Source organism: Eptesicus fuscus, chromosome 14, assembly GCF_027574615.1.
Source record: "Eptesicus fuscus isolate TK198812 chromosome 14, DD_ASM_mEF_20220401, whole genome shotgun sequence".
Lineage (NCBI taxonomy): Eukaryota > Metazoa > Chordata > Mammalia > Chiroptera > Vespertilionidae > Eptesicus > Eptesicus fuscus.
This window is the reverse complement of record NC_072486.1, coordinates 60683393-60700584: the sequence shown is the minus strand read 5'-3', so window position 1 is coordinate 60700584 and position 17192 is coordinate 60683393. Positions and strand designations below refer to the sequence as shown.

General features: G+C 52.5%; 1 protein-coding gene across 1 annotated transcript in view; it reads right to left on the bottom strand.

The window, feature by feature from the left end:
• Positions 1 to 11662, bottom strand: part of PODXL (podocalyxin like) — an 86309-nt gene extending 74647 nt beyond the window's left edge. The window contains exons 1-2 of the mRNA XM_028159083.2: positions 11420 to 11662; positions 7208 to 7295 (exon numbers count right to left, since the gene is read on the bottom strand). Coding sequence (XP_028014884.2) covers positions 7208 to 7295; positions 11420 to 11662 — 331 coding nt within the window. The remainder of the gene's footprint in view (positions 1 to 7207; positions 7296 to 11419) is intronic.
• Positions 11663 to 17192: the final 5530 nt, after the last annotated feature.

Here is a 17192-nt window from a genome sequence, read left to right as displayed (position 1 = left end):
GGGGCCTGAAAGGTTGAGCTGGGTGTGGCAAGGTAGAGGTGGAGTGGTGGCCTTCTGGGATGAGCTGTGTGACACCAGGAAGAGTCAAGGCGGAGTGTCTCCTGCCCAGCTGTCCGGGCCCCTTGCCTGCGGAGCAGCCCTCTATCAGCCCTCCTTGGTGCCTGTTCTCAGTCCCAGGCTGGGCGGCTGCCGTTGTCATGCAGTGGTGACTCACTGCTCCCTGGGACTTGTTTTTCTCCTGAGCTCATTGACAGGCAGGCCCTGGGGAGCAGTCCTGAGGCCTTGCATGGCCAGCCCTGTCAAAATGACGGCTGCCTCAGGGGGCCACTTGATTTACGGGGAAGATGGGAAGATGCTGTTCTGTTTTCACTTTTCTATCAGAAAGAGACAAGTGATCCCACCCAGGTCATCTTGGGCCACTGGTGGGTTCACGTTCAGCCATCTCTCTTCCTCAGAGGCCTCCTTGGGCCCTGCCCAGGCCTCCGAGGCAGCCGGCAGACTCAGAAGCTGACAAGCTTGGGGCAGGAGGCCCCCTGGAGAAAAGCCTAGAGGTGGAGGAGATGAACCCCAGGTGAGCCCCAGGCAAGGGCTGGCCCCAATGGCCTCCCTCCCCTACACACTCTTTGAACCATTTTCTCCCTTCCCCCTTTTGCCTCCCACTCTCCCCTGTCTAGCCCCACCGCTCCCCTCGCCAGCTGCAGTCTGCATCTTAGCCCAGGAGAGGGTCACGTGGGTGAATAATCTTCCTCAGCCACCCTGAACTCTATCACCTGCTTTTGTGCTTCTCTCCTGGACTTGGCTAGAATAAGGGCCGAGACGCGTTTATTCACCTAACTACGCCCCAGCACTTAGAACAGTGCCTGGTATGTGGTAATTAGTGAGTAGATGAATGAGGATAAATATTCAGCCCCATACACTCTTAGCCTATAGCAGTTTACTGCTGGGCAGTGCCCAGGCTCTGTGTTTGGAAGTTTTCTGGGACAGAGCCTTGAACCTGGGGCTGGGAAAAGCCCCCTGCAGTTCTAAAATCACTTCTTTTAGTTCTGTAGGCTCCAGGGAAAGAAAGAAGATCCCTAAAATCTAGTCACCCAGGAGCATGAAGAAACAGGGAATCGTCATTTCTTGTGTGGGTCCAGAAGAGAACATTACAAAAGTCCATTAGAGCTTTCTAGGAGAGAAATAGTGTCACACTAAACAGGACCCATTCCTCTAAGGAGCAAACAGCCTATGTCACAGGGGACACTTCTATGTTGGAGAGGCAGAGACAATGCAATGTGTTCACCAAATCCAGCTTCATTTTTCTCTTCCTAAGCACATAGCAAGACTACATTCCCCAGATACCCTTGCAGCTAGTTTTGGGTGATAGGAGTCCTGAAGACTGCGATGTGAGCAGAAGTGACGTGGTATTGTCCATGCTCCTTTCCCTCCGATTACATATTTAAGATGACATCCTGCAAGTTGAAGATTGCCTGGATGTGCCAAGTAGAACCCCCTGATGCTCATTGGCTATGATTGGTATTAATGGTTTGGAATAGCCTCCATACGTGGACAAAAAAACTAGCAAACAGAAAAAAGTATCCAACTTAAAAAACATACTCTCTAAAAAGAGTTTTTGAGGGATGTGTACATAAGTATTGAAAGTACACTGAAAAGCAAGATTAAAATAAATAAAATAATTCAGAAGACTACTCTGCCGCAGGTGGAGGGTGCAAAAGGGTGTGACTAAGAGGGCACAAAGGTGCTTCAAATGCCATGGTAACGTTCTCTTTATTAAGTTGGGTCATTCGCATGTGGTAGTTATGATGTTATTTTTATGTTATTGGTCTAGAACTAATCCTATATAATAAAAAGGTAATATGCAAATTGACCATCACTCCAACACGCAAGATGGCCGCCCCCATGTGGACACAAGATGGCCACCACAAGATGGTTGGCAGGGGAGGGCAGTTGTGGGTGATCAGGCCTGCAGGGGAGGGCAGTCAGGGGTGACCAGGCCTGCAGGGGAGGGCAGTTGGGGGGAACCAGGCCTGCAGGGGAGGGCAGTTAGGGGTGACCGGGCCAGCAAGGGAGGACAGTTGAGGGTGACCCGGCTGGCAGGGGAGGGCAGTTAGGGGCAATTGGGCCGGCAGGGGAGCAGTTAGGCATCGATCAGGCTGGCAGGGGAGTGGTTAGGGGGTGATCAGGCTGGCAGGCAGAAGCGGTTAGGGGCAATCAGGCAGGCAGGCAGGTGAGCAGTTGGGAGCCAGCAGTCCTGGATTGTGAGAGGAATCCCAGATTGGAGAGGGTGCAGGCTGGACTGAGGCGCCCCCCCCATGCATGAATTTTGTGCACCAGGCCTCTAGTATGTAATAAAAGTTAAAAACCAGGATGGTGTTTTATATGCTATCATTTGATCTATCTATTATCTATCTATCTATCTATCTATCTATCTATCTATCTATCTATCTATCTATCTATTCCTTTCCTCACATACATATGACCCAATGAAATGGTGAAGGAGGAGGAGTGTCTGAGGAAAGGAGTGTGTGAAGAAAAGAGGAATGGACCATAAATAAATCCAGGGTCACTGCAGGTAGGTGAGAAAAGAACAGCCATTGATGAAGGAAGGACTGGCCAGAGGCAGTGCAGCCTGGACCACGAAGCTGGGGAGCTGATGGGCAGTCAGGGTCTCTGCAGGAAAATGATGCCATGCACAAAGATCACTGCAGAGAGGTTAATAAAAAGACTGTTTAAAACAGATGTGCAGGGTTAAAAGAAACCAAGAGATGGTACAGTACCCCCCACCCCGGTTAGTAAGAGCTGGGAGCCATAGAGAGAACCTGGGCGACCTGTGTATGGAGAGGGCTGCCTGGCAGGCACACAGGCAAACCATGGTGACCTGAGGGAGGGGGAGGCCAAGGAACAAATATCCTAGTCTCACTCTCTTCCCATGTTCCCATCCCTTGGTGTTTCCCGGTGGCTGAACCCACCCAGGTGCCAGGGGGAAAATATTCATGTAGTCCCTACATATCAGCCTCCTGGGTGGGGTTTAGGGTGGAGAGTGGATCTGGAGGGACAAATGGGAAATAAATACCTAGTCCATCAGTGAAGAAGAAAGTTTTGTAAATAATTTTACAAAATGTCATAATGCTTCCCTGGCCGGGTAGCTCAGTTGGTTAGAGCATTGTCCAGAAATGCCAAGGTTTCGGGGTCAATCTCTGATCAGGGCACATGTATGAATCAACAAATGAATGCATAAATAAGTGAAACAACAAATTGATGTTTCTCTCTCTGTAAAAAATAAATAAATAAATAAATTTTAAACAATGGGCATGGACAACAGTGTGGGGATTGCCAGGGGAGGGCAGGGTGGAAGGGAGTGGAGGAGGGTTTGGGGGGATAAATGGTGATGGATAGAGACTTGACTTGGGGTGGTGAACACACAATACGGTGAGCAGATGATGTCTTATAGAATTGGGCACTGGAAACCTGTATAATTTTGTTAATAAGGGTCACCCCAATAAACTCAATAAAAGGAGAAAAATAAATACATGCATTTTAAACAATGTCAGAATGCTATACAGTCATGGCTTGGAGAAATAGGGTGGGTTTGATTCAAGACTACTGCAATAAAGCAAATATGGAAATAAAGACAGTCTCACAATTTTTTTGATTTTCCAGCACGTACATATAAAAATTATGTTCACTCTATAGTGTAGTCTATTAAGTGTGTAATTACATTATGTCTAAAAAACAATGTACATACCTTAGTTAAAAACTACCATATTGCTAAAAAAATGCCAACCGTCATCTGAGACTGTTGGAAAAATGGTGCCAACAGATTTTCTCGACACAAGGTTGCCATAAACCTTCAATTTGTGAGAGAAAAAAAAATAACCCACAATATATGTAAAGTGCAATAATCAAATGTGGGTATTCACTCTGGCTGGTGTGGCTCAGTGGGTTGGTCATTGTTCAGTGCACCCAAAGGTTGCAAGTTCTGGGTCAGGGCACATGCCTGGGTTGCAGGCCCAATCCCTAGTAGGCCTAGTAGGGACATGTGGGAGGAGCCGATTGATTGATGTCTTTTTTTTTTTTATAAATATATTTTATTGATTTTTCACAGAGAGAAAGGGAGAGGGATAGAGAGCTAGAAGCATTGATGAGAGAGATACATCGACCAGCTGCCTCCTGCACACCCCCCACAGGGGATGTGCCCGCAACCAATGTACATGCCCTTGACCGGAATCAAACCTGGGACCTTTCAGTCTGCAGACCGATGCTCTATCCACTGAGCCAAACCGGTTTCGGCTGATTGATGTCTTGTTCTCACATTGATGTTTCTCTCCCTCTCTCCCTCTCCCTTTCCTCTCTCTCAAAAAATAAAAACATTTTCAATAAAAAAAATCTTAAAAAATAAAAAAAAATGAGGATATGCCTCTTAGGCTGGTGCTTTAGCATCAATTAAGGCAAAAAAAAAAAAAAAAAAAAAAGCCCGTTTCATGTAATGTTTTTGATGAAGCTGTAATAAGTATTAATTTTATTAAATCTTCACCTATGAGTCCTTATATTTTTTCTGTGTGATGACATAGGAAGCATGCAGAATGCACTGAAATGAGGGTTGTCTTAAGGAAGAAGCATGTGATGTGTTTGGTTTTTTTTTTCTGCACTGTGAGCTGAATTAGAGGCTCTCTTTGTGGAACCTTATTTTATTTTTTTTTTACTAGAAAGAATGACTGACAAACTGTGTTAATTAGACTTGGATATTTTGTAGATATTCTTGAAAATGAACAAAGTGAGACTGTCACCTCAATGAAAACAACTGATTTGTTGCCAATTACAAAATTTCAGCTTTAAGGCAGAAATCGGAATTTGGGAAAACTTGTATCTGCCTCTGTGAGCTTGACAGCTGCCTAATATTTAAAGACTTTTCTGATGAGATTGGTGTTGATAGTAATGAAAGCCGCTTTTGATATTGTATGAAAGGGGCCCACACTTGGAAGATTTCTATGATTTAATGAACCAATATTTTTCAAAAGACCAGTGCATGAGATGGCAAAATCAGGCATAGATAAAAGCTTCATTCAAAATGCAAGAGAGACTAATGTGTTTCATTGTAACGGAGGATAAAAAGTTCAATGATACAGCTCCTGCTGCAGACCAGGCCCAGAATAGAGAAGCGGGGAGAAATGCCCTGGTTTTGTTGTGTTTCTCCTGTTCTCCAATTTCACTGGATAACACTGTCTCCACAGACCCTGGGGGATAGGGCTTGCAGGAGTCAGTCCCCCTGCAGTACAGAGGAGAGCAGGGAAGGGAAGGGAGAGCAACCGGCAGGTGCCTGGCTTAGAAAGGGAAGGAGAGAACCAGATGTCTGCTCAAAGGAGCCACAGGGAGGAGGAAATGATGCTCATTGATGGGAGGACCTTGCACTGGTGTGAAGGAGGCAGGCAGCGTGGAGGAGACAGAGGCAAACCCAGTCTGGGTGGGAAAAAGGGCCGACTAGGGAGAAGGTGGATTCCGGGCAGAATGTTCTAGATAGGGGCCGCTGGGCCTGTAATCCTTACTAGTAAAAGCCTAAGTGATCGTCATGCTGTGATGCCCTCACACTGTCACAAGATGACTGTGTGCACAGCAGGTGTGCGCAGGTGGGCGGGGCTGGGCTTGATGCTGCGTGCGTGGTATGGAGCCTGCCTGGGAGTCCCGCCTCCTCCAGCATGGAGGTGGGACCCCTGGCTTCAGCCTACCTCTTTGGGTCAATCCATAGAGGAGCCCTTGATGGGTGGGTGGAGCCTACCTCTTTGGGGCGATCGATTGCGGGGCTCTTGCACTGTGACAGGACACAGGCCACGCTGGGGGACCCCCCCCTCCCAGTGCACGAATTTTATGCACTGAGCCTCTGGTTTCTATATGAAAAGGGCTAAGTAGGGTCAGCTGATTGTAACTGAAAATAGGAAAGTTGTTTAGGAATTGCATGCTACTCTTACTTAGGGTCTGTTTCTTAGGGGATATGGTTGGATTTGGGACATCTATCTCTAGACTGATAATTTTAAGTCTCCACATGCACCCTAGACCCCTCTCACATCCTGCTAATGATCTCTCCTGGATGATGGGGGACTATATTCTTCCTCATGGCCAGGCAGCTCTCACCCTCAGATCTCACCTGAGACGGACTTCTTCCCAGAATCCTTCCCTGGTTCCTCGACTAGACTCCCGTAGTCCAGGCTTCAGTGTCATCAGCTGTCAACCTAAACAAAGGGGTAAACTGAGGAAGCTCTCATTACCAGAAATTGAGTTTGTTCAAGAATAGCAGAGGAGTTGTAATTTGGACAAAGCATGCTGCAGCAGGCTACCGGTGAGTCTGTTGAGGTTCGGGGCGGGCTGTATGTATGGGCAAGGAGCGCCAAGCAGGGCACATCCATGGGTGGTGGATCCTGGAAATAGTGTCCAGGCAGCAAGCTCCTTGGCTTGTGGGTGGGGAGAGATTCTTGGCGCAGGTTCCTTGGTCAGGAAGTAAGTTTTGGTCTATTGTAAATCAGGCATTTACAGGAAATCAGCCTCTCAGCTTGTTCTTTTTTTTTTTTTTTTTAAAGCACATTCTTTCTTTATTTATTTAAAATACGTTTTTATTGATTTTTAGAGAGAGAGAGAGAGAGTGTGGAAGGGAGAGGGATAGAGAGATAGAAACATCAACGAGAGAGGAACATCACACATCGGCTGCCTCCTGCAACCTGGGCATGTGCCCTGACCCCTGACCAGGGATTCAACCAGTGACCTCTTGGTTCCTGGATCGACACTCCACTGCGGAGACACACCAGCCAGGCTCAGTTTGTTCTCAAGTTCTGTTCTTGGGCAGGCGCATGTGTGAGAGCTTCCGTTTCCTACCCCGGTTCCATTTTAGGTTGAAATCCTTTCACACGTCCTGGATCTCTGTTGCCAGCACAGTACTGGGTACCAAGCAGATGCTTGGTCCAGAGGTGAGTTGATGAGGGAGCGAATGGCTGGCTGTTGTAGGGAGATGTGGAGTGTTGGGGTGCATCCCCATCCTCGAGATTCCCACTGAGCAGCTGTCCTCGCCCTCCTGCCTCCAGCATCCCAGGGAGCCGGGGAAGAGGACCCTGCTGGGCACGCCCCCTCCCCTGTGCACAGTTCACAGAGAAGAGCCGGGAGCTGGGGTTAATTCGGCGGCCACATGGTGGCTGTGAATCCTCAGGCACGTCATGTAACTTACCTGCCTCCGTCTTCTCTTGGGTCTGATAGAGACGGGCATAACTGTCCTCCCCACCTCTTGAGGTTGGTGTGGAGGGGAGTTGATGATACTGAGACAAAAGCATCAAAACACGAACCCAAATTCAGAGGATTCTGTGAACCATCGTCCTGGCTGGAAGCCCCGGGTGGCCACACTGATGTCACCAGCCTTGTTTATCTCGTCCGGAGGGGAAACGTTAACTGGAAGCACTTCAAGGGAGACAGCCCTTGGACTGTGGAGTTGGCCGGGTCTCCGTGGGCTTCTGACCTGGCAGTGGTGGAGGGAGCCTCCAGGAGGTGTGGGGAGCGCTGGCCAACTGAGGGCCCAGCCCCTCTTCCCCCACCCGAGGGGTTCCCACACGGGGCTGCCGATGCAGAGAGCAGGCAGGACAGCTTCTTGTCCTGCCGAGGACGAATGAAAGAGATAGGCCCTGAGCACAGAGCAGCCCCAGGAAGTGCCCCTGTCCCTTCCCAGCTGTGACCTGTGCCAAGCCCTGGGATGTAGGGGCTAAAGGCACAGACAGCTCTGCCCTCAAAGAGCTGATGGTTGAATGAAGGGGGGGAGGGGCGAGTAGAGCAGATGCCCTTATAGGGGCAGAGGACGCTGCCTCGTTAGGGAGCAGAGAAGGCCGGGCTTGCGGGGGACGGGGCAGTGGGTGGGGGCCCTGCCCAGGGCTGCTGTCTGGCTGTTTCTCTCCTGGAGCTGCGGAGCCAGGCCTGCCAGGCTAGGGGGGTGCTTCCTGGCTCCAGGCTCTGGGGTTGACTCATGGGCAGTGAGGCGGATGCCATGGGAAAGGGCTTGTCTCAGAGGAAGGCCTGGGGTTCCTGGGGAGAAACAATCTCACTTCCTCATTTCTCCGCCTGAAGTGCTGCAGGACCTTCCTTGAGGCCTGGCCCACAGATGCCCGAGAGGCCCCCACAGGCAGAGGGTGGAGGAGAGGTGGTCAGGAGGAATGCAATAGCCCCCACATCCTAATCCCTGGGGCTTGGGGGAGGGTGCGGCTGGTACCAGCTAGTACGGTGGTTTCACCACCAAAGCCCCTCTGAAGCCTATGAATTATAGGCCTGGCCCCGCTGGGTGTGTGTGTGTGTGTGTGGCAGGGGGGGGGGGGAGGGGGGGGGGGGGGGGGCGCTGAGCCAGGAGCTCTGGGCCTCACACCCGTCATGGGCAGATAAGGACCGATCACGGGGGATTGCTTGTGGGCCCACCCCTCCTACCCCACTCTTTCCAGGATCCACCACCCAGTGGCTGGAGCAACAAGACAGATAATGTACAGACATGCGGGGGTGGAGGGGTGGGGGTGAGGGGTGGGTTGTGTTTCCTTGTGAGGTCCTTTGCATAAACATCTTGGGTGTGAACAGGGAGGCCCCTGGAAGGTCCCTGCTGCAAGCCCAGGCCTGGCTCGGGGTCAGCCAGCACTTTGTTCCCGCCCCTTATCCAGCCCCCAGCCCTGGGAGAAGTGTGGGTTTTCCTGGAGGTTTTGTGGAGGTCAGGAAGGGGGCACTTCACTCACCAATTGCCCTGCAGCACTCAGGAGCAGACTTCCCTGCCCTGGAGACATCCTGGCCCCCTCTGCATCCCTGTTCCTTGGCCTGGCTGCCAGCCCCGGGCGGTTCCTTACTCAGACTAAAAACCCCTCTGCTTTCCAAGGTAATGGGGCCTTTCCCAGGGCCGCCCCTCAGGCTCCTCAGGATTTCCCTTCAGCTGCAGGGCTCACCCAGCAAACAGGGCGGAGGCTGCCCAGCCACCAGCGGCCCTGAAACAGCTGTGCTGTTCCTGTCCGTGGCCCCTGAATCCTGCCCAGGCTGCATCCACCTGCTTCATCCCACCACTCGCAGGGAAGAAGACTTTGAAGCAGAGAGATCTGGTTGCAACTGCTGCCCATGTTAGTGTTTGTGTGTGTGTGTGTGTGTGCGCGCGCGCGCACAAACACACACACACACACACACACACACACGCGCGCGCCCTGGACTTTGCCCCCGAGTGTTTGCAAAGCTCAGGACTGGGGTCTTTGTCCACTCTTAGAATCCGGGAGGGAATCCATCCTGCCCCCCAAGTCCCCACAATCTTTCTTCCCTCCAAACAAAGAGCCCTTTGAGCTTTATCACTGTCTTGGAACATACATGCCAAATGTCTTGGGAAATAAAAATAAGACTATCAGCAAACATTTGGAGAACAGTATGTTCGAGGTACTATTGTAAGCACTTTATAGATATTAACTCATTTAATCTCAGTATTTGTGTGTGTGTGTGTGTGTGTGTGTGTGTGTGTGCGCGCGCGCGCGCGCGTGCACGTATGTGTGTGTCGAGTGTCTGTCTGGTTTCTTTAACTGTACAGTGAGGTCCTCAAGGGCAGAGCCTGGGGTGTCAGGTGTATGTACCCCCCAAATTTCTTGCATTCCAGGAATGTTTGCTGATTGACTCAGTGTGCCCGAGGAAAGTCCCATCCCAAACTGGTTGCTCACTTTCCCTTTCTCTTCAAATGGGGCTACGACTTCCTGCCCCTCCCGCTTCCCTCAGGATGGAGTGATGGCACGTCACCTGGGGAGGCTTCGGGACACAGGGGCCTTTCCTCTGACTGCTCATCAGGGCGGGCACCTGCCAGCCGAGCAGAGAAAGATGCAGGTGGAAGTTCTGAGCAGCGGGGCGAGAGGCCCCTGTGTGTGGGCGCCTGGTGGTTGTCTCGGGATGGGGGATGGTGGATTACGGATGACTTCGGCTTTCTTTATTTCCTTCTCTGCATTTCCTGCCACCAGCAAGCATTGTGTTCTCAAAAGGGGACACAATGAGGAACTAGCAGGGGTCCTCAAACTTTTTAAACAGGGGGCCAGTTCACTGTCCCTCAGACCGTTGGAGGGCCGGACTATAGTTAAAAAAAAACTATGAACAAATTCCTATGCACACTGCACATATCTTATTTTGAAGTAAAAAAAACAAAACGGCAAAAACACCCGCATGTGGCCCGCAGGCCGTAGTTTGAGGACGCCTGCACTAGAGAGTTAAAAATCAAAACGTTTTAAAATCTTGTTAAAATCATGTTTATTGAGCATTGTGTTGAGGTAAGTTCTGAAGGATGAATACAGAAGCCTCAGAGCCAGCATTCAGCAGGCACCCGTCCTGAGGGTCGGCGACCCACCTCGACTGACCGGTGTCCGTGCCGCACTCACAGATAAACATTTTATATCTCCCCTGCCCAGAACTCACAATCTCTCCTTCGAAAGGGAGGAAGGTGGGGGCCTGGGCCAAGCCCCTTCCCCGCCAGCAGCACCAGTCCGATGGTGTGCTTTGTTGCTGCATGAGTGGTTTCACCACCTCTCTCCTGGGTTCCCTCTTTCCGCCTCCCAGCCCTTGAGTTAGCAATCTCTCTAGCTCCAAGTTAATGCCCAAACTCGAGAGGAGATCCTCAGTCCTGGCTGCACATTGCAAAAAGGCCAGGGCCTGAGTCACATCCCAGACCAGGTGAGTCAGGACCTCTGGGGTGGGCAGGGTGGTTTCCCAGGCCCCCTGGTGCCTCTGCTGCGCCGCGGGTGGAGGGCCAGGAGGCAGCGGACAGAGGCCGAGGCCCCGGCATTGGCAGAGGGGCCTGCATGGTGGGAGAGGACACGCAGGTGATAGCACACGGGGGCCGCCGTCCGGGCTTGTGCTTGATCACAAAGTCAATGGGAAAGCGAGCACCTGTGTTCAATGAGGCGGGACCCCTCAAAGTGGTGCCCACGTCCAACCTGTGCCAATTCAGACACGGGCGTTGGAAGGGCCGGGCAGGTGGTGATGCAGGTGGCCTGAGGCTCATCAGGCCAGTCTTTCTGGAAGATGTTCTGGAGGCAGTTTTGGGGGGGAGAGTCCCTCGCACCCCTTTCTCAGGGTTTTCCGTGAGGCTCCTTATCTGACGAATCAGCCTCTTGGTGACGCTGGCCCCGCTGGGTGTGGCTGGCCACTCTTCAGTCACTGCCCTCCCTCCAGGACACCCCGGCAGGACTCGGCCTGGACAGATAAGGGCTGTGCTTGTTAGCACAGCTGTTTCTGCAACACCCAGCGTTGTTTTCAAACCGACGGAAACTTGGGTGCGGAAGTGTGGCTACATCCACCCAACTTCAGAGTCGGGCTTGGTTCCAAATCAAAGGAAATTTAGTCAGTTTTCCCAGACACAGGGACAAAAATAGAGCGGACAGGAACCTCAGAGGGGCTGCGGGGGTACCGGGTTGTACCTGGCAACGTCAGCGGGATTTCTGCTCTGGATGCCAAGTGCCCCGTTCGAGCTTGAAGTTTCAGCACCAACGCTTGCCCTGGCATCGGTGCTCAGGCGCTGCAGAGGCGGTGCCCTGGGGGTGATGTCGTCTGGAGGGGTGGTCCTGTTCCTTCTGCTGTTAACGGTCCTGGAGGTTCTGGGTGCTTTCTGAGCCTCTTTGGGGTTCATGAGGTTCAGATACACGACCCGCATGGTCAAGGATATTGTATCGAGGGGAAGGGAACCGGATGGCACTCCTCCTGGTTGGGCAGAATGGACTCTGGCCCGATTCACCCCTGGGTCCTGATAGATCCTCCCTTCCCCCAACTGATGGACGGAGCATGACGTAAACTCTACCTGCAGCCTGACATTCCTGAACACCTTATATGGACTGTACATTGAACCACCAATCAGCACCTGCCATACACCCTAAGCCCCCAATTCCTAAATCCCTAGGCCCCTAACCATGTACCTTACACGAAACCACCAATCAGCGTGTGCTGAGTGCCCTAAGCCCCGTCCCCTCTTTTCCTCCCCTAAAAAGGCACTCTCACCCTGGCAAGCTCTCTCTCAAGCTCTCTCTCTCTCTCTCTTTCCCCTCTGGAAGGCGGCCGGCAGGGTGATCGCCAATAAAGCCTGTGTCCTGGTATCCCATGGTCTCGGGCCCTCTGTTTCATCTTTCAGGTCCTATCTCAGGGCCCGAGTCCTGTGTGAGCTCATCCTGCTGAACTTGTCCTGCCTCGATGTCCCCAGCAGGCCTGCACTGAACCAGTGCCGACATTGCCCGTGTCCTTCCTCACATCCCGGATGACCTGCCGCTGACCTCCTCAGCACCGGCCGGGAGGGGGGTCTCCAGCTCACTGTGGGTCTCTTGAACCCGAGCCCCCCTCAGCGGGGAAGGAGGCCACGTGCTGGTGCGCAGCAGCGCTGAGCCTGAAGTCCAGATCTCTGGGTGCCCCGCCCGTCCTCCCCACGCAGTGGGTGTGGGCAGTGCCGAGGCGGTGCCCGGAGATCTGAATTGGGAAAGCAGGACGTGTATAATCTGGACAGCCCAGCTCCCATGTTGCCGTGTGTTTGGCGGTGTCAGGCTGCATGTTCCTGGCCGGGCCAGAGTGGTGCGCAGTACAAACACCCTCACTCCCCCTGGGGAGGCCCGGAGAGCTTGGGGCCCCTGGTTGTGCTGATGGTGAAGGGGAAGGACTGAAGATGGCAGAGCTGAACTCATTCTGCTTTACAATGAGAAATGCTGCCTAGAGGTGACTGGGCAAATTATTTGACCCCTCGAGCTTTAGCTTTCTCATCTGTGAAGTGGGGATGTGAAAAGTACCGACTTCACAGGGTGTGGGAAGGTCGAGCTGAGATGTTCCGAAGGCCCGAGAGCCCTGTGCACAGGAAGCTTCGTAAGGCCGAGAAACCACGTTTTTCCTGAAAGGATCCCTCGCTCTGAGCCGCCCTTCCTTCTCCCTTTCCCTGGGCATCACCTCCGAGCCCTTGAGGGTGGGTGTGGCATGGCTCTGTCCCTGCGAGACAAAGGTGCCCTCGGAAGTGACTTGTCCCTGAGACAGGCAGTGAGTCAGCAGCTGGGGTCCTGGGCCTGCATGTCCCTGCCGTCGTCTCCGCTGGTGCCTGGTGAGCGGGGTTCCTGCCTTCCGCTGGCCAGCCTGGCCCTGCCTCCCACCTTGCGGCAGTCCCTGCAGGAAACCCCGCCCCATTGTCCCAGGCGGCCTGGGCCCAGCTGCCTCCAGCTGCGGCAGATGCCTATCGGTGCCGGGGAAGGGTGGAGGGTCTGAGGGAGCCCCTGGCTGCCCCTCCATATCTGGCACACAGGACTTAGAGAGGAGGTCCCTTAACCTCACTGCCTGCCCTATGATGCTCTGCCGTCCTCCTCCCATCCCCTTCAAAGGCTGGGATGATTAGCTGGGAAGCTTGGGTGTGAGGCTGGGCAGCCTCATTAACTCCTTCAGCTCTCCCGGTGCTGTGTGTAGGGGAGGTGGAAAGGGCCCTTCCCGGGCAGGCTGGCCCCTGATGCAGAACGAGGGGAGGGGAGGTTTTAAGAGGGATGAGGCAATTGCTCTAGGATTTTGTTTCTTTTAAATTGGGGTATAGTAGACGTAGGGCATTATATTTGTTTCAGGTGCATAACATAATGATTTGATATTTGTATATATTGAAAAATGATCACCTCAATAAGTCTAGTTAACATCTGTCACCATACATAGTTACCAATCTATTTTCTTGTGATGAGAACTTTTAAGACTTACCCTCTTAGCAACTTTCAAATATGCAGTACAGTATTACTAACTAGAGTTGCCATGCAGCATGTTATTACAGCCCCATGACTTATATTTTATAACAGGAAGATTGCACCTTTTGATCTTCCTCACGCATTTCCATAGCCCTGACCTTCCTCCACTCCCAGCAGCCCCTAATCTAGTCGTTGTATCTGTGAGCTTGTTTTTCTTTTTTAATATAGTATTTTTTTTTTTTAAATTTCAGAGAGGAAGGGAGAGGGGAGAGAGAGATAGAAACATCAATGATGAGAGAGAATCATCTATTGGTTGCCTCCTGCATGCCCACTACTGGGGTCGAGCCCACAACCTGGGGATGTGCCCTGACCAGGAATCGAAATGTGACCTCCTCGTTCATGGGTTGACATTCAACCACTGAGCCACAATGGCCAGGCGCCCCCCCCCCCCACTCCCCTTTATTTATTATGGCTGAATAACACTCCATCATTATACTACATTTTCTTTATCCATTCATCCATCAATGATCACTTAGGTTGTTTCCATGTCTTGGCTGTTGTAGGTAATGCTGCGGTGCACATGGGGGAGGCAGATAGCTTTTGGAGTCGGCTTTTTTTTTTTTTAATATATTTTATTGATTTTTTACAGAGAGGAAGGGAGAAGGAGAGTTAGAAACATCGATCAGCTGCCTCCTGCACACCCCCTACTGGGGATGTGCCCGAAAACCAGCTACATGCCCTTGACCGGAATCGAACCCGGGACCAACGCTCTATCCACTGAGCCAATCGCTATCCACTGAGCCAAACCGGTCAGGTGGCTTTTTGTTTTATTTGGATAAACACCCAGAGTGGAGCTGCTGGATTATATGGCAGTCACTCTGGTGTAGTCCCAGGGAAAAGCTCAAACAGGTCTAAGTCCAGGCTCTGTTATGGGTGAACTCAGTGAGTTGGTGAACAAAGTTCCTTCTCCGAGCCCTGGCTTTCTTACCTGTTAAATGGGGATAAGAGAGCTGAAAGGATGTTACCCGGAGGGATAAGTGATGTAGTTCCTGCAGAGAGCCTAGCAGAGGGCCTGGCGCAAGGAATCGAGGGGAATGGTCATTCCTGTGCTGCCAACTGGAGGCGGCTTTGTGACAAGAGGGAATAGGAACTGTCCCCACCTCGCCCTTTACTGGACACAGCAACTCCAGTCCTGATGGGAAGTTAGGTGGGTCATCTTGGCATGAAAGCAGTAACACTCATCCATTCAGTGAACATGTATATTGAAGCCTTTCTAGGTACCAGGCACTGTTCAAGCATCCCGGGAGACCCCAGGGAGCAGGACAGTCCCTGTGCTCGGGGTGTGTGAATGTGCATGGCTGGGGCGGGGAGGTGGGGTGTGGGGATGGGGGTGGGAAAGGGATGGGAGGAGAACCCATCACACACCAGCAAAACATCAGAACATAACATTACTTCACAAAGAGACGAGTACTTTGAAGGAACTGGAAATGGTTGAAGGGTTAGATGGAGACGGGCTGCCTGGGTGCTGTGTCAGGGTGTGTGGGGAAGGCCTTTGGAAGGGGGTGATCTTTTTTTAAAAATGTTTTAATTGATTTTGAGGGAGAGAGAGAGGAAGGAAGAGGTAGAGGGAGAGAGCAATATCAATGAGAGAGAAACATCATTGATCAGCTGCCTCCTGCATGCCCACTGGGGATTGAGCTTGCAACCCCAGCATAGGCCCTGACCTGGGAACCGAACCAAAAACCTCTTGGTTCCTGGGTCAACATTCAACCACTGAGCCACACCAGCTGGGCTCGAAGGGGGAGATCTTTGAGCTGTACTTGATGGAGTGACTGAGGGTAGGCTGAGGATTTGACAGGAGAGTTGTCCAGCCATTACAATAGCATGTTGGAAGCCTCGAGGTAGAGAGACCCAGCTTGGCAGGTTCCAGAAGGGACATGAAGGGCACGCAGGTGGGTGAAGGGAGAGAAGGTGATGGGAGCTCAGAGCAGGGGCCACCCTGAGATGGAGGAGCTCTCTCCCGGCTGTGGCCTGTTAGTGCGTGCGTGCGTGTGTGTGTGTGCATGTGTGTGTGCGTGCGCGTGCGCGCACACACGAGTGTGTAGACGAGGCATCAGGGCAGCAGAAAGCTGACCATGGTGGACTGTGTGTTTTTTTAAATGAGGGTGATGGCTGGCAGCTGTCACTGGTTTCCTCTTATTTATTTATTTTGTCCCTGGCTTGTGATGACACTCTGGTGCTATTTGCTGATGCCAGAGGCAATCTGGAGTTCTGACAACACAGCAGGGCCCAGCTGCTCCCCTTGGGCCAGCCCTGGTTTAGGGCCAGCTGGCCAGGGCCCAGAACACAGCAGGCAGCCGGGCAGTGCCCTTCACCCAGCCAGGAGCCCTCGTTAGGACCCCGATATGGGGAGAAGGGGTCACCTCAGTCCCCAAGTCAAACTCATTGTTTGACAACAGTGACTGATATTTTTCCTTCAGTAACTTGGTGCTCACTCAAGTCATTTCAGAGCAACGAGCATTTGCTGGGACTGGGCAACTGTGTGGGTGCAAACCCAGCTGGGAGTTGTGGGGGTGGCTGCTGGCTCACCGCTGTTCCGATGGGGCTTTACACCTCAAGGCATCACATGCTGGAACAAGGGCGGACGAAGGCCTTCTCTGCCTGCAAGGAGCGTGCACTTGACACCCCACCCAGTCGACTGTCCAGAGCGCTGGGCGAAGCGGGAGCTTTGACAAGTGGGTAAACCAAGCACAAGGCAGAAAGTAGATAAAACAACAACTTTCCCCACTATTTGTCTCCCTGAGCTAAAACCACACGGCCTACCCCTCTGCCCCTACTCACCTAGGCAAAGCCATCCCCAAAGTCTGTACTGGTTTTCTCTCGCTGCTGCTGGGTCTTCCCCAGGTTTTCACTCTGAATACCTGGCGCTGGGCCGGCCAGCCAGCCTTTGCCCCCTGAGGACCCCTTCTTGCTCACATCTCAGGGCCTTTGGGGGTTCCCATTCCTCAGATCCCCTCATGTTACACTGGGCTTCCGGTAGCTCTCTGTGGGATTCTCTACTCCTCCTCCTGTGAACACCCCTCCCCCTGCCTGGCCCAGCTCAAATTCTGTTCCAGGGTCTCCTTGTAAAGCCCCTCAGGCTATGGGGACGGTCGTGGCCCCAGTGGCCAGCATCTTCCAGGTGCACCCCGTGCTTCTCAGACCGACTTTCTGTGGACTCCCAGTGGCTGCCGGAATCCACCCCCCTTTCAGCGTCCGGGCTCCCCGGCTCCAGCTTGAAATGACGAAAGGTGACTTTGTGCCCTCCTAGCAGCCGCCACCACAAGCTGTACTTGCAAGAGCAGAGGAGGGCAGGGGAACACACCATGGGGTCTGGGGAAGTCTCCCAGTTCTGTGCTGGGTGGAGCACCCCTGAAACCCAGGCCAGGCAGGCGAGGGCACCGGCTGGAGACCCAGCATTCCTGTGATGGGCCTGGGGCAGGAGAGGGAGGTAATGAC